The sequence below is a fragment of the Pithys albifrons genome, chromosome 2 (assembly GCF_047495875.1).
Source record: "Pithys albifrons albifrons isolate INPA30051 chromosome 2, PitAlb_v1, whole genome shotgun sequence".
In the NCBI taxonomy this organism is placed as follows: domain Eukaryota; kingdom Metazoa; phylum Chordata; class Aves; order Passeriformes; family Thamnophilidae; genus Pithys; species Pithys albifrons.
Genome location: NC_092459.1, coordinates 71,490,597 through 71,513,902, shown reverse-complemented (window position 1 = coordinate 71,513,902; position 23,306 = coordinate 71,490,597). Strand labels below are relative to the sequence as shown.

The 23,306-nt window shown below is 38.0% G+C and overlaps 1 protein-coding gene across 1 annotated transcript in view; it reads left to right on the top strand.

Annotated features, from left to right (window-relative positions):
• RPS6KA2 (ribosomal protein S6 kinase A2) overlaps positions 1-23,306 on the top strand; it is a 167,618-nt gene that overhangs the window by 95,061 nt on the left and 49,251 nt on the right. Inside the window, exons 6-10 of the mRNA XM_071549435.1 lie at positions 763-869; positions 8,333-8,370; positions 9,028-9,170; positions 16,382-16,452; positions 17,589-17,677. Coding sequence (XP_071405536.1) covers positions 763-869; positions 8,333-8,370; positions 9,028-9,170; positions 16,382-16,452; positions 17,589-17,677 — 448 coding nt within the window. The remainder of the gene's footprint in view (positions 1-762; positions 870-8,332; positions 8,371-9,027; positions 9,171-16,381; positions 16,453-17,588; positions 17,678-23,306) is intronic.

Sequence of the window (23,306 nt, the reverse complement as noted above, 5' to 3'; positions counted from 1 at the left end):
GCATTATTATCTCTGTTCATATTGAAATTTAATTAAAGAGAACATTTAAGATATAATGAAAGTTGAACCAAAGGGATTTCTTGCCATGTGAATTTTTCAGAGCTTAGTGGTTTTTTGAATACAGAAGTTTCTTCTCACCAAAACCAGGGCTTTCAGTTTTAGCAGTATCCGTATCAGGTATAGAAAAACTGCCCTCAGCTGACACCTCATCAGGCTCTGGTTGTTAGACAATACATCACTGCTTAGGGCATCTGCTCTCAACTTCCTGGAACCCTCGTTGTATGGGGTTTTAAATCCATCTCAGAGTCTCTTTATGCTGTGTCTTCTGCTCAGATTTGGAATCATTTCACTTCCCCTAAAATGTTTTCCCATGCATTTCCTGGGAATTTGGTAACCAAATGCCAAGATTTTAGCAAATTAAGGGATATGAAAACAATAAGGACTGTTCTGAATATATTTAATTCTGCCATTCATTTACAAATGCGAAGGAATGAGAACTATGTTTATATTATTATGACATGATGCTATCTAAACAGATCAAACATGAATGAGAGCAGCATATTTTAAGGAACAACAGTACTTAACAGATCAAGTTTTGTTTTATAAGGAGAATCTGGTAAGAAATTTCATGTGAGTTTGGTCAAATTATGGAAAATTGAACCTGATATGATGGTCCTTCCAGTATTCCCAAGTGTCTGTTTAACACAAGCCAGCCCACCGCTGTCCATTAAATAGACGTGTTCTTCTATTCCTTCTCTCTAGGTGATGTTTACAGAAGAGGATGTCAAGTTCTACTTAGCTGAGCTGGCCTTGGCATTAGACCATCTCCATGGTCTTGGAATTATTTACAGGGATCTAAAACCAGAAAAGTAAGTTAACAAGAAAAAGCAAACTGAAACATAAATATGTGAACTTTTAGGTTATTTCTGTTCCTTGTCACTCCACTAAATCAGAAGGTGCCAGATGCTCGGCTTCCTTCTTATGTGTGAGACTCTACACAAGACCCTCACTAACAGCAGTAGGGTCTTCCTGGCATACCATTTTAGCATGAGGCCAAATATTTTGATTGTGCTCCAGTATAATGGAACCTCTGTGTGCCTGGCCTTCACTTTCATGAATGGTCTCAGCACAGGATTCAGATCCCTGTGCCTTTAGCTTCAGTAGCATCATTCTCTGTTTGCAGCATTTAATCTGGCCTTCCCCTTGATGCAGGGTAAACTGCTCAAAGCAACTCCACTTCCAGCTCATATGAAACATGCTGTGGCACCATTCAGTTTTGTTGTAGCCCTTACCTAAAGGAAATGAGCATGTCTGAAAAGTAGCGTGCCTGTTAGCTCACAAGAGACAAGGTAATCAGGATTTTTAAAACACTTTTATTAACTATACAAAGTACTTTCCAAATATTTTATTCTTACTTATATTTACAGCAATTTTCTACTCCTAATGTGGTGCTATGGAGCATTTTCTATTCTCATTTTTATTTGCAGTACATCAGAAGAGCAAATGACACCCTCAGTGCTAGTACTGGGAGTAGCATGATACTGGTTTTATGCCATCTCCTTTGCCTGGTGCTTTGCCTGCATCTGCTATGCTGGCTCAAATAAAGCAGGCTGTAACATTTAGAAGTTACCAACCTTTTTAATGTAATAGTCACCACCATTTGTAAAAGATGACCACTAAGGGCAGTCTGTTTGTCAGTTGCTTACGCTTTCAAAGTCTACCAGCAAACAGCCTTTTTCTTCTGAGACATCAAATTGAAAAATCTGCAGGTCTTTCTTCAAAATAGTATTATTGCTTTCACACTCATGGACAAGAGACCAAAAGTGACAGAAGGTGGACTTTGATGGTGGGAAGTTGAAGGGGAAGAGACTATTTATCTACATTACATTCTATGTGATGTAAATTTTAAATTCAACTTTGTGTTTTGATTAGAAAAATAATACTAGTAGTAGTACTATATAAATTCAACAGATGTACATAACAAGAACTCTCATTCTTTTGGACTAGAATCTTTTTTGCAGGTGACCAAATTTTCCAATCTTGTCCATTTATGCTACCAAAACTCAAACCTAGAGTCTCTGGCAAATATGGGAAGTCATCCTTCAAATTAAACAACTGGAGGGAGTAAAGTACCAATTTGTTACTCATATGCAATGCAGGTAGGCAGCCATCACACCACAGCTGTCACAGCCATATACTGTTGCATCATCTGCCAGAAGCTCTTTAGTTTCAGCTTCATTCTGAATTGCTGTTTTATCCATCTAGCATCAACAAGCATGTACATAATAGAATAACTCCAGTTATAGGTTTCCAGTTTTAAACTTGATTCCAGTGAGCATTAGTATGAATCATTCATGACTTTTCTCTCTGATGTTAGATGAAATTGATTTTCAAGCTAACACATGATATATGAGTCTGTTACTAGAAGGTATCCAGACATGAGCTTGTATATTTGAGTATAAGTAAAAATGCTGTTACATTTATAGGGACATGTTGTAATTTTTTGCTTTAGGTTAGAAACTAAGGAGAAAATTAAGTGTGTGTCAAAACTATTCACTGTATTTGAGATATTGAGAACTGGATTTTTCAGAGTTCTCAGCATGAAGCATCACTTTGCATTTCAAAGCACATCTCTCAGTGACTCCAGTTGCAAGTGACAGTGCTAAATTTCTGCAGACCAAGCTGCAGTTCTTCAAATCAGGGATCAGTGAATCAAGAAATTAGAGCTCACCTGAGAAAGGAAGGTGTCACTAATTTGCCATTGTCAAATAGAAGCATGTCAAGAAGATGGAATCCAACTTCCTGTGTATTTTTTTCTGAGCTAAAACCAGCCTTCCCTTTCACTGTATCACTCTGCTAAAATCCCCAAGTGTTAACACTCTGCCAACTGAGACAAGATTTCTCTGGAAGAAAACTAAAAGTATTATCATGTAACTGAAGACCTTTATACAGTGAATGGCAGCCCTCACTCTTATATTTCGTAACTTTTGTATATATAGTTTACAATCTTTTAAGTACAAATAAATGGGTACCAGAATACAGTTTCATTTGGATACAATTGCCATAGTATAAAATTAGTTTACATGAATATTACTGTTGTACAGGAAAAGGGATGACCCAGAAGTTCATACCTGGAGATAAAGCAGGGCATCTGATTGAAAACGACATCCTTTAAAAATAGCTCTGTTAGTGCAAAGCTTATGTGTAGTCATACCTAGGACAGCAGAACATAACAGACTGTGATTTCACTGGAACTTAAGGCTTACATTAACATAAATAGAAACAGCAGAATAAAAGAACTATTCTCAAGTGAGAGAAATTGCTAAAGTTTGGAGTTCTATGTGGGAAAGAATAGTTTTCTAAACAAGACAAAGAAATTTAAGACCATCCCAGGACGTTCTTATCCTCCCCTTGCCTCTGAGCTAGGTCAAATATATCAAGGCCATTACAGGTGTGTTGCCAACCTAGTCTTATAATAGCTGTTGGAGGAGGCCTAGAAAGAACATATAGAAAGTTGCTCCAAATAGCTAATCTGAAATTGCTTTGCTGCTGTTACAGACCACTGCTCCTTAGCCTGTCCTCCTAGACTCCCCTGCCTGCTCTCAGCAGTAGCCTCAGGGGATTGCAAACACATCTGTACCCTAAACTATCCAGCTACTGAACTCTTCTTCAGTAATCAGTCTTTATAGGTGCTCAATCATTCTTGTTCCTCATGTTTTGTTTCTATTGCTATCTCCTTTGAAGTGCAACGTGAAGAATCACACACAGAAGAAGCATTACCAGTCTGATTAGAGCACGAAGATTACTCTATCAGATTTGCAGAACTGAGATAAACTAATTAGTTTGTAATTTCCCAATTCTCTCTCCCCTGCTTTGTTAAAGATAGACACTGCATCTGACCTTTAATTGTTCAGTGTTTTTGCTGTGCTTCATAAGCTTCCAAAACTAGCCACTAATCGGTTTGAGATTGCACCAGTCAGCTCTTTAAGTATCCTAAAATGAAGCTCATCACAATTGCTTATGTAAAAAAAAAAAATTAGAAAATAGCACTTGAAAGAACCTTCAGTACATTAAAATTTAAGGTTCAGCACTTTTTTTTAAGCTTTCCTGAGCAAAAATCCATGTTAGCAAATCAAAGTTATGAATTAATTCTATGTGCAACTGGGACTAGTTCTAAAGTCAGCTGTACTTACTTGAAAAAGGCAAGCCAGATGCTTCCTTTAATTGTTGCAGCCAAATTCTTCTCATTGAGTTATCTTGGTGGTTTCAGTGTCATCCTTTGTGAAACAAGGTACTGCTCAGTCACACTGAGAGCCATTGAGTTACTTACATGGGGAGGCATATTTTTATTTAAGAACTGCAGGGTCAGGCTGTTAAATTTAGTAAATACGTTAGCATAGGAAAATGTGAACTTACAAAGTAGTATATGATGCCTATGTTATTTCTTATGCTGTGGTTTAAGGGTATGAGTGACTTGGAAGTAACTCTACTATCTGAAAAATCCCAGACTTTTATTATATCTTTGCCTTTTCCCTTTTCAGGAACTCAGATGCACCTTGATACAGTTCGGTCAGAGGGGCTTTGATTAATAAGGAGCATGTACATTGTAAGGTCCTCAATTGTCTGTACAACGGACAGTTCATATCACCGCTCAAATAACTTCTGAATATTCTAACAAACCCCAAACACCAGTATTTAATGGAGCATGTTACAAACCACGGCAATTCATTCATTAATGTAGCTGCCCTGTGTAGAGAGAGATCGGAGAAATCAGTGAAGGACAAAGGCTTATGGTGAAAAACAGACCACAACTTACATCAAAGTAAGCAGTCCCTTTTTGGGACTTTATGGTGTCAACAAAGCTACAACAGAGAGGAGTTTGTGTTCAGCATGGTGAAATAGCATGGGGTCATGTGAGATAGTATAGGCTCATGCAAACACTGAAATGTCACAAAATGCTGAAAATTTGTGTGAATCTTCAACTCTTTGGTGGATATTTTACTGCTTAATCTGGGAGTTTCTTAACAAAACCTGCAATCACATGAAACACTCTTTATGAAGTTTCAGCTTTCTTTCCATGGTGCAAATTCAGCTGTACAGTTTCTGAGAAACATAAAGTGTGGGTTGAATCTTCTGCAAAACTGTACTGACTTAGACAAAAATTCAGTTCATTAAAAACAAACAAACAGAAATCCCCCCCCCCCCCCCCCCCCCAATCCTGGAGTTTCAGCTGCAGAACTTCACATTCATTTGGGTATGTTGGAGCTCAAAGTGAAGCCCAAAAGATATGACTTAAAACCAAATATAAAGAGAGAGATAAATGGGAGAGAACTGCTCTGGCCTTGATTTAAGAAATGATGTAAAACAATGCCAACAATTCATAACAAAAGTTTTTTATCCCAGTGATAAAGTTGCAGCAGAAAGCTACTGCAGAGTTGGCAGTCCTTGCTGTACTTTGAAATTCCCTGGTAACTTGGAGTAGGTCATTCCCCTGCTACTAAGTTATGTGCCTAGCCTCTGGCACAGAGATTTTCAGCCTTCTTTTTCTCAAGGGGCACCTTTAAAGTGGTCAGTGAAGCAGTTTGAATGTTTGTGGGATGATCTTGGTGCTAGAATGTTCAATCATAGAATAAAAGAATATCCCCAAGACAACTCCAAGAATCATACCATGTGTCTGAGAGCATTGTCCAAATACTTCTTGAACTCTCAGGCTTGGTGCTTTGAGCACTTCCCTTAGGCACCTCTTCCAGTGCTCCACCACCCTCTGGGTGAAGAAGGTTTTCCTGATATTCAGCCTATACCTTGGGTCTTACCACCAGAAAGAAGAGATTGGTGCCTGTCCCTCCACTTACCCTCGTAAGGAACCTGTAGACTGTGGTGAAGTCTCCCCTCAGTTTCCTCTTCTCTAACAGATTACCTTATTTTGTGAAAACTTTTTTTCCAAGACTTTGTGTGGTTCGTTTTTTATGGTGTTGGTATCTTTTCACCAAATAGCTGTTGTTACTGTTTTGAAGAGCAGGTTGGCAATACAAGTATCCTGTAAAATCACTCAAATCTTAAACTGAACAAATAAAATGGAAAAATCTCAAAGTGAAAGGTTATCAGTGGAATTATAGCCTAGTTTATCATTTAAAAGTAGTCTGCATTTTATGTTTTTATAATTTTAAAACATTAATTTAGAGGAAAGATTATTCTCAAGCCTGAATCACGTTTACAATGTCTGGTTATTTTTTCCCTCTCACAGAATACTAGTTTATTGCAGATTATCTTATCCTGCAAATCATAGCTAAAGTAAATGTGATTGTTACAGTAGAATTTCTACTATGAACATATTGAGATAAAAGAGAACTGTAAAATGATAAAGATAAAAAGGGATTACACAGAGTATGATCAGTTAGTAAGTTTGCTTCTACAGTCAAAGGAAAACTATTTGTGTGTTGTTTTAATTTGCATGCTTAGAAGCAGGTATTTTGTTCTTTGCTTCTTAACAACATTCTAAGATAATTCAATGCAACAGTTGTCTTTGTTTTCCTTTCCTTTAGCATATTATTTTCTTTTTACATCAAATACAATCTTTGATTAGTAACTGTAACATTATTTGTGGTGGCAGATGGCAAATGTGGAAGCACCCAGCTGCCCAAAGGGTGCTGCCAGGGGCCACAGAGGAAGCTGCCAGCAGCTGAGGGCATGGTATAAGGGTGGTTAGGGAACATGAGACAGAGGAGGAAACTGTAGATCAGGTTTTAGGGGATATAGAATACACATCCATTGGCAACCATGGTCCATTCATTTTGCTGCTCACACATTCAGAGTGAGAAAGTCTGTTGCCATGTGATTCTGACTCAATCTAAAACAGTATAGTCTAAAATAGTGTGATAGGTGTGTTAGTGTTGCCTCCATCCCTTTAATGAGGGCAAGGTATGAACCTGCTAATCAGGGTGAAGGTATGGAAAATATACATGAAATATGCATGAGACAGCGTGGATTTTCAGGTGAAAATTATGAAATATGAAATCTGTGAAATACAAAATTGATGTTTGTGGGGAAATTCCCACAACGTGTGAATTGCATTGTTATTCATTGGAGATTCCTGGGTATGGGGTAAAATTTTGGATTATTTTTGTGAGCTCCCAAATCTGGGGAGTTTACACTCACCCAGTGACAGAGGTTTTATTCAGTGCTCTTCTGAAGCATAGGTTTAGGGGCTGCGATCACAAAAACACATTTTAACGTGCTTATTATAGGCTAGTGCTTAAAAATTATGCCTATTCAAGAAAACTGTGGATAAAAAGTAAAGGTAAAGATGCTTTTATTAAAAAGAAAAATCTTTAATTATTGAACACATAGTAGTGACTCAGCTTCTGACCTTTGTTTGATGAATTGCACAACAACAGTTTGTTCTGAACACATAAATGAATGACGGAAGATCATCTTTTTTCAATTATGTTTCAGACACAACCTTTCATAAAAGTGTAGCCCATTATATTTGGTTCACTTCTGTCCTATTTTCTGCCTGAATAATTGGATGAAAGTGACTCTGTAAGACAAGAGGAATATAAAAATAGCTAACACCTTGCTAGACCGTTTGAAAAAGTGAAATATGCTAAGTCTACCTAGAACTGAAGAAACACCACCTTCATTACTGTCAGTAGTTACTTACCAAAAGTCATTATTTTTTTCCACCAAAACTAGCACTACAGCCATTTTTCTCACAGAAATGTTGGAGTGCCTTTGTGAGAATAAAATACATTCTCAGGTGGCAAACATGAGAACACTTGAAGTTGGCTTCCAGGCTGAATTTTGATTTGTGCTTCTGAACAGAATAAATTAGCAGAGGCTGAAATCCATGTAGTTAGGCTGTGACTAGTCATTGTGCTCTACGATCACATTTATTACTTCAGCATGAGCCTTTGAAGTTAATTTTAGATCCAGTTAGTCCAAGCCCTGATTATTGGTGTGATTGCCTTTTATTATGATAAGCAGACAACCTGTAGCTCCTTCTGCTGCTGGAAGCATACACTCTGCAGTTGTTGGCTTTCAACACTGTGTTCTTTCTGAGCTCTGTATGCATGCCGACCTTGAGCATCCTATGGAGTAAAGAGGAGGTTCCTCATGCAACTGCCTCAGACTATGCATGCTTCAGACATAAGATCAGGCAGATTTTTGAGGCTCGCTTTTATTTCTGGAGCCACAGAATCCTCTAACAGTTGGTTTACATAATTATTTGTGTCTTCATATCTCCGTACCTGCTTAAACATATTTTCTCCATGTTTGTTAACTGCACTTTATGCCTGCATAATGAGTGATTGTTGTTTTTGGTTTTGCCTTATAGCATTCTTCTTGATGAAGAAGGTCACATTAAGATAACAGGTATGTGAGGAAGAAAAAAATTTATGTCTATGAGCCAGTTATTTTTTTCTGCAGAATGTTCCATGCATCTTGGTCTTCTGACAATTTTCAACCCCCCATGCTGCACAGCACATGGAGAACATAGCTTTTTCTTGGTAAAATTGTACTCTTGACTGATGTGAAGTATGCAGGCTTGGCTGCCTACCACTGTAGGTGAAAGGATGCTTCCAATATGACTGCTTACTTCAAGTAGAGGATGCCTGGAAAGACATCCCTTTGCTCCCCTGGAGGTGCTATCTAGCTATCCTTTTCACTGGTGTCATCTGGGATTATTGTTGCTAATACTTTATTTATCTGAGCAAGAATCCTTGCCAGCAGTGCCTTCACCAAACCTGAACTGTATATTTCTGCTTGTTTAAAATCTCTCTTCTTCTTTTGGGCAGAACCTCATTCAGAACAAAGAAAATGATATACCTAATTCAGGGTGTATTAAATGCCTACCAGGCGCTCCACATAGGCAGGGCTTCAGCACACAAGTGCTTGTAGCCTTTCTGCACACAGAAAGAAGGGTGCTTCCCCAGCTGCTTGGTGTATTTTGTTCAAACGAATGAAGTGAGAAAAAGCACAAATAATCATTTTTATAGACCTGACAAGTCTTTTTTGTTTCAATTTGTTTAGATTTTGGTCTGAGTAAAGAAGCCATTGACCATGACAAGAGAGCATACTCGTTCTGCGGGACGATAGAGTATATGGCCCCAGAGGTGGTCAACCGACGAGGACACACGCAGAGTGCTGACTGGTGGTCTTTTGGCGTGCTCATGGTAGTGGAAAATTTGTGTTTGTTTATTGGAGGGTTGGCTGTAGGAGGGATTAGATCCCTCAGATAAAAATACTATTTTCAGTAGTTTAGGGTTGATAGAAAACTAGATGTGTAATGATTGCCTGATGGCTTTCATTGCATCAGCTATGGCAAACTAGCTACTCCAGGCAGTATGAGAAATAGAATTTGGCCCCTAGGTTATTCTCTCTTTCTTCTTACAGTCCTTTACTTTTTGCATGGTTGCCATGAATATTTCTCCTGCACAGAAACAGGGCAGGACAAGCTCAGAAAAGCAGGGGCATTTTAGAAGAAACATCTTCCTAGCTACTAACATAATTCCTGTTAGGAAACAAAGCAGCAATTTTCAGATGTTAGAGAGATTCTCCTAGAGAAACTTAGAAATATACTTTTTTCTTTTTTTTTTTCAAAAGATAGATTTAAAAGTATGTATTTTATGCAGATCTCTGAATGTTTCACAGAACCTCAGTGGTTCTTTTGTCTTCTTTACAACAGCATTGCTGACTCTTGTTCCACTAATAACTGGCTGTGGATGTCTTGTATTCTTATTAGCTCAAAAAACTCTCTTTTCTCCTGGAAAGAAAAGAAAACAAATGCATATAGGTGCTATGGCATTATTCTTGCTTCTTCTGTATCATTTTGCAGTGTTTTGATTATGACCAGTTTGGGATGTTTGCTTTGTTCTGAATGTGTGCTGAAGCTGGTTTAAAAAATTCATGTGTGAAACAGTTTTGAAATGACTGCTCTTCAGAGGTGGAAGCTCACCAGAAACAGCCACAAGTTTATCAATTGACACAGAGTAATAGCTATGAATTCATCTTTTCCTTTGCATTTGATTAGGTAGACCGAAGTTACAATTTTCCCTGCTGTTGTTTAGACTTTGAGTGTCCTGCAAGTTCTTCTAGAGGTAGTTTAAATGAAATCAATATCAGAAACTGTGCTAATTTGTTTTTTATACATGGAGATAAATGAAAAGTTAGATGAAACAAATGAAATTTACCAAAACTCAGTAATGATAGATTGATCCATTATTTTACTTTATGAGATAGCCATCTTTTTCTGATAGATCTCATTCGCCTCCATTATAAGAGTGTTTGATACAGTGTTGTAGGGGAAATCCATTAATTGAAGATGCTTATTAGTGCAATAATAGTCCAAAATTGGTATTGTGCCTATACCATCATAGGGAAAAACACCACAGAAAGAAGGAGCTATTTCAGCTAAAGAATAATGTTTTCCCAAGAGCAAGTAAGAACAAATTCATCATGAAATGCAATTGGAAAGTAAAAGAAATCTCCTGACTGCTAAAGAATTGAGTCCCTAGAAAACACTTTCCAAGAGCTCCAAGAGATATAGACTTCAGTGAAGCTGCTTGGCTTATGAGAAGGACCCAATAACATCCTCCTGTGTGCTGCAGCATTGGACACTGGGATGCAGTGTCAGAAAAGTTTCTCAGAGAGGTATTGAACTGTCCTCAAACCAGCCTTCTAAAATTAAGTGTTTGGATGCTAACCTGTTTCCCCACTGCACCCATCTAGCATCAGCCTGTGATGCTATTGGTGCTGAGAAGGATAAAGAAGTGATCGAGAATTTGGGGTGTGACACTGTAATTTTTTTTTCAAAAGCTATGTGAACACTACAGGCTTTTGGAAGCAGTTATTCCCTGCATTATTGTAGCAAGTGTAGTGCTGTCCCTTGAGCCCAGACACTATACATTTATTGCTCTCACAGGGATGTGTTCAGATAACAAAGTAATACTATTCTCCCCTGAAGTGTGCAGGCTGTGGGTCTATCCAAATGCTCAGTGCAGGGCCCCCACCAGGCAACCCAGCCCAGCTCAGCCCAGCATAGCACAGCACTGCAGCTCACAGTGCACCTCACCACCATCTCAGCTTCCCTGCAGAACCAGGGCAGAAGCAGAAATTAACAGAGCAATGTGCTCTTCTTATACAGCACCATTTCCTGTGGCATGGAAGCTATTTTAGGTAGCAATACATTACCCTACGTACCACAATCCATAGAGTATGTTTAAGTTTTGTTTTCTCTAAGCAAACAACTGGTGCCACTGGAGGAAGTAAGTATAGGAAGCAGTGTGAAAACTGGTGGAAATTTGGGTTGTGGAGGGCCTATGTCACTGATCTAGCAGGTTGACAGCAGCTAATAAAAGTAAATATTGTAATTTATTGCCTGAATTATAAAAAGAGCAGAACTTCCCTGTCTCCTGTAGCCACGAATGCATTTATGGATGCTCAGCACTTCTGAACTGTATATGTTTAATCAGGAAAATCAATAGGTTATATCTCGTAGAATAAATATATCCCTATCCCCTTACTCTTTAATTTTTTTATTATATATTTATTTTGGAGTATAGCTGTGCCTTCTCACTATCTGACTCCAGTCAAATGATGGTGCATTTGGTGTATAGATAATTTTTCTTTCAGCAGCTACTAAACTGGGCTACTTCAGCCCTGATTTTTGCTAAGCTTTCTGCCCTCCCTCCCGCCGCCTTCCATTGCTCTTTTCAACCCTCCCTTAAGGATTCAGTGTATTAGAACTAGATAAAAACCCCTATAAAAGGACATGAATTGAAGAAAGTAAAAACTTCGTAACTTTAAGCTTATGCTTTAATCCTTTGAGTGTTACCACACATCTTAGAGGAAAATATGTCTAATCAGTCCAATCTTTTTTTCCTTTTTAACATTTAACTGGTTGGGACAAAAAAGGAGTATTTCCACACACTAAAAGTGTGGGAGGATTTTCTGATGCTGTTTTTTGCTCTGCTCTTTTCTCCTTGTTTTCCTTGATTTGTCACTTGTATGTTTTATTAGGGAAGCTGTTTTTCTGACAGTCTGAAAAACTGTAGATAATTAAATGGTATTCAAAGTATTTATTAGCATTTCTCTCTAATTACTTTTCAGTATCAAACAGACAAAGCAAATATACCAGTTGGTGGAATATGCATAGATTGAAAAGAAGTGTATGTGATAGTATAATTTTCATATTTATGTGATAGTATAATTTTCATTAATTTTCTACTATTTATTAAAAGAGAGAACATATTAGGCAGATAGTTATAAAGTGGCTTGTAAGCTCATCTTCAGAAGAGCAACACTCACTTGTCTATTCTGTGAAGAGGGATTAATGCTTCAGTATGAAGAGTTGTGTTGTGCCCGGAGTTCCTTGCCTGCTTCATTGACCAGAGTAGAAGCTAGAATTAAACTGAATGATCCTTGAACACATCTTTAACTGTGACATATTCATGATGATTAATATCAAAACAAGCTTGTTGAAAATTAATAATTTCTGGTCTTGACTTAATTATGTTATTAATTATTTCACTACTTTTTATTCACTGGGAGTTTTACTATCAACACCAGTAAAGTTTCATTTACCACCAGCTAGGTCTTTAGCACAGGTCACACAGCCAAATCTGTTACCTGCTCTGTTTGTTTTCTGTTCAGTTTGTTTGAATTATTTCATTGTGGTTCATCAAACCAGCTGATTTTTCAAGGCCACAGACCTCATGGAAGTTGATCTGTTTCATTTCAGAAAAAACCCAACACTGTACACCTATAAGAGTCGTGTGAGCAGAGAGGGGAACATAATTAGGGAAAGAATGACTGTGATGTCTTAGTAGGCAACCCCAAATAAAAAGGAATTTATTTCTATATGTCGGCAATGTAAGGAATGTGTAAGTCGTGAAGTCTTCACAAGAAAAGAAAAAGTCCTTTTGGTATCCAAAATGCTCAGCTACGTAGTAATTTCATATTAACTATAGAGTGACATTGGAAAAATCAATACAAGACATCAAAGTATTACAATCTTCTTTTACAAAATCCCATCATAACACTTGTTTTCTTCCCAGTGCAAGAGATGGTCTTCATGAACATTATTTTGAATGTTTATGGTTGCTGCTATGTTAAGGTATTCAACCCTTTGCAAGCATTAATTCATTATGCTTCACACCCAGCTAATAATGAAAAATTCTTAATGCATTTTACAAATGATAAAACTGAGTGACTGAGCAGCTCTTAGGTATGTGGAAAATGACTGGATGTGTTGAGAGGAGAACCTGGCCATTCTGTCAGGAGTGCCTCTCTCTGCTATCCAAAGCTGAGTAGTATAAAGTTTCACAGAGCATCCTGTTGTTCTGTGTAGATATCACAGACTATTCTGAGTTGGAAGGGACCCACAAGGATCATCGAGTCCGACTGTAGTCAATGGCCCACACAGGGGATTGAACCCATGACCTTGGCATTATTACAACCAAGTTTTAACCAACTGAGCTTTCTTTGTAACCCTGAATTTTATGCTAGGCTCACAGTACTTCAGCAGACTTGGGCTGAAGTAATTTGCACAATCTATTCTCCTTCCATCTGTTAAGGCAGTTACTCCAAGCTGTGGATTTTTTCTCATTCATTATCTTCCTCAATGACCTACCAGGGTCGCTTCTTGAATCCATTTCCTCAGGAAATGTGGCACTCTTTTCCAAGATCTTCCCACATGTATATCTTCTGGGGTCTCAAGTGCTGGTGTTTTGCCTACTGAAATTGGACACTACCCTGAAAACTAGAGAAAAGAAGCACTGCAGAATGTGTTGAGACTTTATCAGGGGCTGGACTGTGTGACTCCAGAGGCCCGTTCCCATCAAACTTTAATTCTGTGGGTCTCTTAATAGGCAGCTGAACTGGAACAAATACTTGCCTTTCTTGCTAAATATTGGTACAGAAAGAAAGTCAAGGTTGGAGGGAAGCACAGCCTTCTGGAGCACTGGCTAACAAAAAACAGCCCCACAGAATACCCAGGAAGTAAATCAGTGGGAAGGAAGGATCAACCATATGGTTTATACTGGTGGGGAAGCTGGGAGAGTGAAAACTGTCTCCCCACGCAAAACTATAGGAACTGCTTTAATAACCAAAAATACTAACAGAGTTCCTTCACACCTAGGCTTAGTTTATTGTAAACCTGCTGTGCCCCATACAAGCTTCGTGTCAAACTTTGTGCAAGCGTGCAAGCAGCAAGAGCTCACTTCTGTTTCCATGTTCAGTTTTGGAAAGATTTTTGGTTTTTTTGAAAAAGTAAGCAGGAAGACAGGCTGTTGTGCATTAAAGTGGTAGCTTTAACTGATGAGATGAACTATTTCAATACTTCTTTCATTTTCATTGTTAACCTTCAACAAATTTAGTCAGGACTGCAATCGAGAAACCAATGCATTCTTCCACTTGCAGCTTAGTTAAGTTCATTGAAGTAAAAAGCTTCAGTACACTTAACTCATGTAGCTGCCTTTCACTTTAAATATTGATGTTAAGAACATTTTCTGAACCTGAATTAATCTCAACATTAGACTTGTGTAAATGGAGACATGTGGTAACAAAGCAGTGCATTATTTCCTGCAGCCTCTAGAATGGTCATTTCCCTTCCTTGTTTGCTTGCTTGCTACCTCCCTCCCTCCCTCCCTGACACTGTCTCTACATTTCTGTGATAATGTGGTGGGTGGGAACTTCTTCCCACATGTTCACTGACCAAGCAGTTGGTTATATTTGTACCATCTACATCAGCAGTGTCAAGTCTATTTCTGCCAGTATAAATGAGATGTAGTAGTTGTTTTTAGTGCTGTTAAATTAGATTTATTATAACAACAAAGTTACGTGAGCAATCGTAAGTTAACATTAGGTACTTATCCTGGACATAAACACTTCAGAATTCACGAGGAGCATTTAGTACAATACATACCATTTCTGCTGCTGCCCTGGGAAGCAATGTTCTCAGCCCCTCATCCCCAGTATATCTGAACACTTTAATCAAGCCTAAGGGTCCTATAGGTCAGAATTACTTTGAAAATGGTATTTAGGATCCAGTGTCATTTAGGCAGTTTTAAAAATTGTCCTCCATTATGTTTCTCTGTAGAAGATGAGCTGCTTTGCTCCAACTCTACCAGGCAATGATTCTCTTGCCTCTTGTAACCTAAGCAGAAGATAACACAGTTGTTTTTCCCAAATCTTGTTTATATTTGTCAGCTGTAAACACTTTTTGACAGTGTTTTTTTCCTGTTTCTACTATAAGTTTTATTGTCTTGAGGTAATTTGTTACTAATGCAGATTAATCCTTCAATTAATTATATTCAATTAGTTATCTGGCTTCTAAACCTCTCCTCTGTCCTCCTCCCAAAACTAGCATAGTAGTTTCACCATTAGTTTTCTTATGTTTTCTATATTTTTCTTATGGTGTAGCTATATTTAATCTGGGCAAAAGGAAGAGTCAGGCTGTGGAGCAGTCTGACACAAATTTTGGTAATGAAAAGATTATTTTTAGCACAAATGTGCTCCTGGGAGCATGGGGCCATCTTGTGGATAAGGTATAAAAACTACATAAGTCTTGCAGTCTGTCCTGCTGTAACAGGTATTTAATTATAGCAATGAATATTTAGGTATTTCTTAGAGTAGAAGAGATCCAAAGCCTGAGTCACAGACATGAGCAAGTCAAATTTACTGAAAGCACTAATCTGTTTCAAAGAAGCCATAACTGAAGTTTTCATATGTGAATTAGGCAAATAATTGAGGATGATGAGTTTTGCTTTGAGATTTGAGTTCAGGTAAATGTGCCACACAGATTTCGTCACTGAAAACAGCCAGGGGAGCCAAAGCAGGAGAGAAAAAGAACATTCAATTGCCTTGAGAATGTGGGATTTCTGCTTATTTCTCCTGTAAAATATAGCAGAGACATCTCTAAATGGTGCAAATATGCAATCAGAAAGGTGGTTCAACTCAGCCTGAAAAGTTGGGGATTGGCATGTTGAACCATTTTCATTTTATGATAGTCCATGCAAAACACTTAAGAATAACATACTTATGCAGACCAAGAGTCCCTCCAGCCAAATATCTTATTTCCAAGACTGATCATAAAATAGGTGCTGAAAGAATCAACATATATGACACTTCTCAAACCTGCCAAATGTGACCCTGCATATTAGTGCATTCAGTTTGTAACAAGACTCTTGAACGAGTTATGTTGGTCTTTCTTGTTCTGCATAATCCAGTGTTGCTGTGTAATTTTTTTCTGAAGCTCGGCCTGTTGGACCACTTCTTTTCCTCAAGTTTTCAGTTATGTTGGAAATAGAAGGTGGATGTGGTGCCTATCAGCCATGCAGACCATCTCAACACGCATTCAATTTACCATTTTGTTGTTACTCCACAGTTTGAGATGCTGACAGGATCATTACCCTTCCAAGGAAAAGACAGAAAGGAGACAATGGCTCTCATTCTGAAGTGAGTATTGAAACTGCTTTTCTTCTTCTAACTATAAGTCTATCCTCTGAAGAGTCTATAGATCCCAAGTGTGTGAAAGGTATACTGCACCTATATTTCAAAGCCATGTAAGGCATGAATTTGGTAAGGCATACATATCTGATGCCTGTATATGACTCTTAAAACTGTCTTCAGGGCAGTTAAATGCCACTCTGACATCTGATCCCATCAGATCTCAGGAGCTCAGCAGGGTCGTCAGCCCTGGTTAGTACTTGAGTGGGAGACCTCCTGGCAATACTGGGGGCTGTAGGTTCTAGTCCTGAGGACTTCACTGTCACTGTCCAAGCTCGCTCGGCTGTGGCAGATGGACCTCAGGACTTAAATGGTGGGGCCAGTTCTGCACACGCTGTGCCTCACCTAAAAAATGCACTGCGCAGGCTGGAAGGGCACACCCATGTGGGGGGAGTCCTCCCAAAATCTTCATTTGCAAAGCCGAGCCATACATACAATACAAAACTGTCTTCAATAGGAATTGAATTACTAAGAGGACCCACAGAAGAAATTTATCTTTCTGTATTAATGTCAATATCCACAATGTGGGAACAGTCAAATTTATGCAGGACACCTTGTATTTTGTTGTTGCCAAATTTCAAATCATTTGCTTTGCAAATATATGATTTGATTAAAGTTAAGTGCAGACACATGTTTTTGAAGTTTAGCTTTGCTCAGTTTTACATTTTTTTCTGTAGCATTGAGTAGTGAAAAGTTATATTCTCTTCAACAGTATATGATTTAGTACTATTGCTTTTATTAGATTTGGTTGTTTAAATTTCTCTTGATTCCCAAATTTATTCCAGCAAGCTGAAAAAGTGAAAAAATTCTGTAGGAAAATTACCTATTTAGGTTGCAAAAGGTTTATGACATTCATTAAATCTGCTCTATCTCTAGTGAAGTCAGTGGTAAACTTTCTCAACTTCAGCAGAACAAGATCAGGTTCTTGCTCTCTATTGCATTATGCTTAGGTAACCAATTTCACCCTGATACCGTGTATCTGCCCATCCTGACTACTACAACTCCATTTTTTTCAGCCACAGCAGAATGAGAAAAAAACCCACCTTGAAAAATCTATTTTCTTTTCAAGTGTTGTGTTCTTTCAGAGCCAAGCTGGGAATGCCGCAGTTCTTGAGCATAGAAGCCCAGAGCCTGCTGCGAGCTCTCTTCAAAAGGAACCCCTCCAACAGATTAGGTATGCATGTGCATTTTATCGGGAGGTGTTATGTGTGCTCTGCCTTGCCAGGTGGTGATCACTTTTCTCAGCAGATCTTTTCTGATAGTTGTCTTATCCTATTCATTATGTGGCATTTTGCATTCCTTCCCAGAGTACAGTGAACCTTGAGCAGTACTAGAGAAATTTGCAGAGTACAGGCAAAGTATCAGAATCTAAAACATGACATTAACTTATATTTCATTTTTCTGGTAAAGCGGGAGCTTAAACTGCCAGGTTTTTTGAAGGATTTAAGATAACTGCTGCATATAATAAAGGGAACTCAGAAACAAGTGTGTCTTAAAAATCTGTATAATTTAGCTGCAAATCTGAGATTTCATCTCTTCCATTCTCAAATGCGTTTCAATCCTGTCTCATTCCATTAGCTGGGAGCGTTCTCACAGGAGACTTTCTGCTTTATTATCCTAAATGTATCATCTGCTTTTCACTAATGTCTCTTCACACTTGTTAATATTCTCACTTAAATTGTGATAAACTACAAGTAGTTATTGGATAATGTATCTTATGTCATCTGTACCTTCATTTAAGAGTTTTATTAATAAATTAATTTCATTTGATTAGGTCATGGATAATGACCTTTGCATGATTTTTATTGCAACTTTTGTCCTTGCTCCATACAGGCATGAGGTGATAACAGCCTAGCACAGTGCTGGGTGTTAATGGGGTTTCCATGTGGCCTGCATTGGTAAAACCTATGCCCTCCCAAAGGTTTTTACCTCTTCACCTAAATGGTAGCCCTTGCAGTCTCATGCACTGTAGACATGAGAGTGGAAAAACACATTGTCTCAGCATGTTTCAATTGCTCTCAAGCAATTTTTTTGATATTAGAAAAAAAAAATAGAGTACAGGGATTTCTGGGTTTAATCTCTGTTCAGAAAAATAAGGTGCTGCAGCAAATACAAACTTTTTCCCACTCGCTACCTCTGTTCCTTTCTGCTGTTTCCTCCCTGTCTCCATCTCTTGGTTTTGCTCTGCTCTCTCTGTTTTGTGGCTTCCCACAAGTTGCTATCCTGCCAAAATGGGGCTTCAGTGAAGTCAGTGGGAGTTTCTTTATATCAGTCTTTAAATAAAAAGCTACTCACTAAAATAATCAAAGTTGTTTAGTTTTAGCCATAACAATTCTAGCCCCCATATCATCTCCCTGTTAATAATGAGGAATTTCTAGGGGTTAAGGTTTTAAAACCTGATGTTTATGAAAATACTGAGAAGGCTTGGAGAAAGAAGGAAATTATTTATAACACAAGCATCCAAGAAAATAAATTCTAAAAGGGTAACAGAAAAATAGCTCTTAACATTTCAGGAACAGTGGTGGAAAGCTCCTGAGGGCACTCTCTGTTTTCACTGATTGAGAATGAGCACAAAGGAGGATGGTAACATACCTGTTTTTAACAAAAGCAGGAAATCTTAAATGGTTTGCCTAAATACTGAACAGAAGTCAGTGGATAAAGGACTACTTCAACTTCATGGATTTTAGTTTTTTCTGGTAAAGGAATGACAGTAAAAGAAATGTAAGCTTAGACATCCTGTTTTGGAAATCTTTGGAAAATTAATGAAGCACGCTGAAATAAAATAACCCTGTTACAGATCAAGCACTTATTTTCAGCCATTGTTACACAAGTTTGCAAATCTGGAAAGTGTAATTAGTTCAAAACCCCAATTTTTTGCATTGACAAGATGAAAAATGCTAAGCTTCAAAAATAATTTTCTTCCTGCTACCGTCGTGCTTTCTGCCATTTGATTTTGGTATCTTAACACAAGAAAATAAAGATGGATGATGTATTCTGAAATTTTGCTTTGAAACTTTGTTTTGAAGCTCTGGATTGTTAATGGATGAAATATTAGAGTTGAAGCAAGATAGACAAGACAGAGGAGGAATTTAGTAATCCAGTTTACCTGGTCGTTTTTAAGTCTGGTGCCCATATTAATGCTTATGGCAAGTATTTTAGGAATGTAAAGTCTTCCTTTGGTATCCTTTGTTTTGGACACTGTTCTTTTCTGAGCCCATACACTTTGCTGTACAAATAGTCTGCCTAGCACTGCTTTGGTAGTACTGCTCTAAGTACAAAAAAATTCAGATTATGGATAAGCATACTTTAAATTCTTAAAAAAAGCTAACTGGAATACCCAGGCAAACAAGGAGTAGGCATCTCAATGGCGAAGGTGTGAGTTCATTACATTGCCAGGAACTTACGCAAGGCACTTGTCCTAAGGCCTGGATCTGCTCAGTTAGGTAAATAAATGTAAAAACATTTAACAAATGTCCTAAGCAGCTGAGCATTATAAAGGTTCCAGAGTCCTTATAACTGAGAAGCTTGACCAAGAAAGTTTAAAATAAAAGCATATGCCAGTAGGTTCCGAGTAAAAGACAAGGAAATAGTTTTTATTTTCTCTAATCCCATGTTCTAAGAGAAGATGAATTCTGCTTCAGCACATAGAAAACTTTGGGGTTTAACTTTGTAAGGTGATGAGTTTAAACAAAAAACAGCTTTCTCATTTTTCAGTGTTACTGTACAAATTTCTTGTAAAACTTAGAAAAATATTTCAAAAAAATCTAGCCTTCTAAAAAGATTCTGAAGCCATAGAGACACTAAAATTTTATTATCTGAAACTAAAAATCTGGAAACTCTTTTTGATTATTTTGAATATCCAAGTAATCAGCTTTCAAATTTTGTAGGTCTCCCATTTTCCCTTCAATATATTTCAAGGCTTGCATTGTCCATACTGATTCAACAATCAAAACCAATTAAAAAATAAAACATTCTACTCTTTAATGTTTGCAGACACTTTTATTACAGGTATGGAACAATCTTAGATAATCAAGTTTTTGCTTATTAATGTGAGGCTGATTTTATGTAAATCCTTGCAATCTAATGTGTTTAAACTGGCAATTAGATCTGAAAGAATTATTTATCTTCTCGAACCCTCATGGAACTGGATGACACATAACAATATTTGCAGGCAGAAGGTTTGATTTTGCTGTTTATTCTTTATTGATAGGTTTTATTACTAAATTGAAGTTAAAGTGAAGTTAAAAAATGAAAACCACTAACAACTTAGAGGAGGTGAAAAGTTTGCAGTCATGCACTGTGACATCGCATGATGCATTTCAGACATTCAATAAATACACATCTCTATGCCAAGAAATGTCCATCTCAATGAAACAGGACTTTCCAGTCATGACCTTTCCAATGCTTCTCTTTTCTCCATGAAAGCACATCTCTTTTCAGTACCATTTTGTATTTGCAGAAGGTAGATGAATGGTTGAAATATGCTGAGCAAATCCAGAGAGATTTCACCAAAAGCATCAATGCCTCATGTCTCCCATGGAACTTTGCAGTAGGATCAGACTTGCCCCTTCAGGCTCCCAGAATAGTTCCTGAGTGCACCCTGGGGCCACTTCCCTCCTCCAATTGAGGAGAGGATCCGGCCTCACTCTGCTGCCTGCAGCCACAGCACACAATTCAAGAAGGATTTATGGGCTATGTCCACAGATCTTATGGTAGGGAAAAACTACAGGAAATGCTGAACCTTCTCCATAGTCTAAAATCAGTTTCTAGGAACTGGAAATCCTTCACTCTTCGCAAATTAGGCTATTACCATCCTAAATCTTTTTCATATACTTTGTTAAACTGAGATGGAGTCAAGCCCTTGCACTTAACAATGTATTCCTTCTGAGCCAGATCTCTGAGGTAGCCCCATGTGGGAAATGCAAATTTTTCAAACAAATGCTTGCCTCTCACCTGTATGCTTCATTCCTTACAGCACACTGAAGCCTCCAACTAAGAGAAGTAGCTGTGTGTGGACTTTTGTCTTGGTCCTGATTTCTGTAGTTTTGTGGAAAAAAGAACAACAGTAGTAAAAATGTGGTTTTCAAAAAGATCATCTGAAAAAAAGCCCATCATTTGCATCACACAATGATAATGATCCTAAGCAAGAGGAAAAAGAGAAACAGTGGGGAAGGGACAGAGCAGAGAAAACTGAATGCATTAGCTGTTATCTTGTGCTAACAGTGTCTTACAGTGTCTGAGCATTTATCCCAGTCCTTCAAAATCAGTTTGGCACTCGGGTTTCATCTTTATGTGGTTAAGAACATCAACTGCACATTGCAAAGTTTCCAATTACTGCCACTGAACCTGAACACGAAACATTTTCTTCTTCTCTGAAGAGTCACTTAATGTAATTCTCTTCTGAGTAACTGTCAGTTTCATGTTTCTGTTGGCATTGCTAAAATCAGAATGAATCTGCTAAGGGAATCTGGTGCAGACTTCAGACTGTGCATTGAAAAAAACATGCTAGGGAAGTCATAGAAGTCTTATTCTAAAACTTAGTATTTGCTTGTTTATTACCCATGGGCCATAAACAACTGCCTAGGGAAGAATAAGAACAGGTTAAACATATGTGTTACTTCACCCATATTTTCTCCCACCCTATTTCTGCTTTAAGGTCAAGCAAAGGGGTTTCCTGAACCTCTTGTGGTTTGTCGATTAAGTAATTGTCAACAGATTTCTTTTCAACAGACTTTCTTGGCCTTCCCATGAACCCATACAAATATTTTGCACTGCATCATCTTTTACAAGTAATTCCACATCACGCAGCTATCTGTTTCCTGAAATATCTCTAGGTTCTGAACCTGATCCCTGCTAGCGTCATTTAATGACCTATTGTAAACCAGCTTGGTCATCTGTTTCCAGGTTGAAAAGTCTTGTCCTACTCAATCATTCCATGCCATTCTTTGTTGACCTTCTTTGATTTTTCCTCCTTTTAATAAGTATACTCTCGTATAGGTGAGTGTGTCAATATCTATACTCCAGCTGTAGTACAACAGACATACACAGTGGCAATGCAATGGTATTGTCCCTTTTGTCCTCTTTTCTCTTTCTAAGATTTGATCTCATGTTGCATTTGCCTAGAACTGTGTGTCTGTCACAACTCACGGACCTCAGTGGGGCTGATCACCTCTGAGCACATAATTTTATGTGGCGGTGTAGGATTATTTATCCTCATGTCCATTGCTTATGTTTTTCTATACTGAAAGATTACCAGGATGGGGAAGTAATCAGACGATCATCTCTATTGCATTATTATCTGGCAGACCTGACAGACGTCCTGGATGTTGTGTTTGCTTTTCTTATCCATTCATCAGTGAATGTTAAGCAGGCTGTAGGAAGCTGTTCCTGACCATTGCATTTTGACAAACATCAATAATGTCTTGTACACAAGGAGAGCAGACATCACATTTACAAAGCTTCAGGTGACAAGACCTTTGTAAAGCTGCTTGTAATGTTGATTTTCCGAAAGTACAAATACTGCAGATAAAAAGCTGAGTCCTCTGAGGTGTTGAGTGCCCCTGGCAAGTTGCTTATGAATCCCAAGTCCTTTTGGGTATCAAGGATGCTCAAGCATGCTTGTAAAGAAGTATGCTGGGTACCTTTCAGGAACTTGTTCCAAAATTGCAGTACAAAGCCTTTGCTTCCAGATGTTAATTCTCCTTGAAATGAAAATGAAAGAAGTTATTAATAAAGTCAAATAAACCCCATAAATGTCATTCTAAATTATCTCTGACAGTTGTTAATTATTACTGAGCACCTGT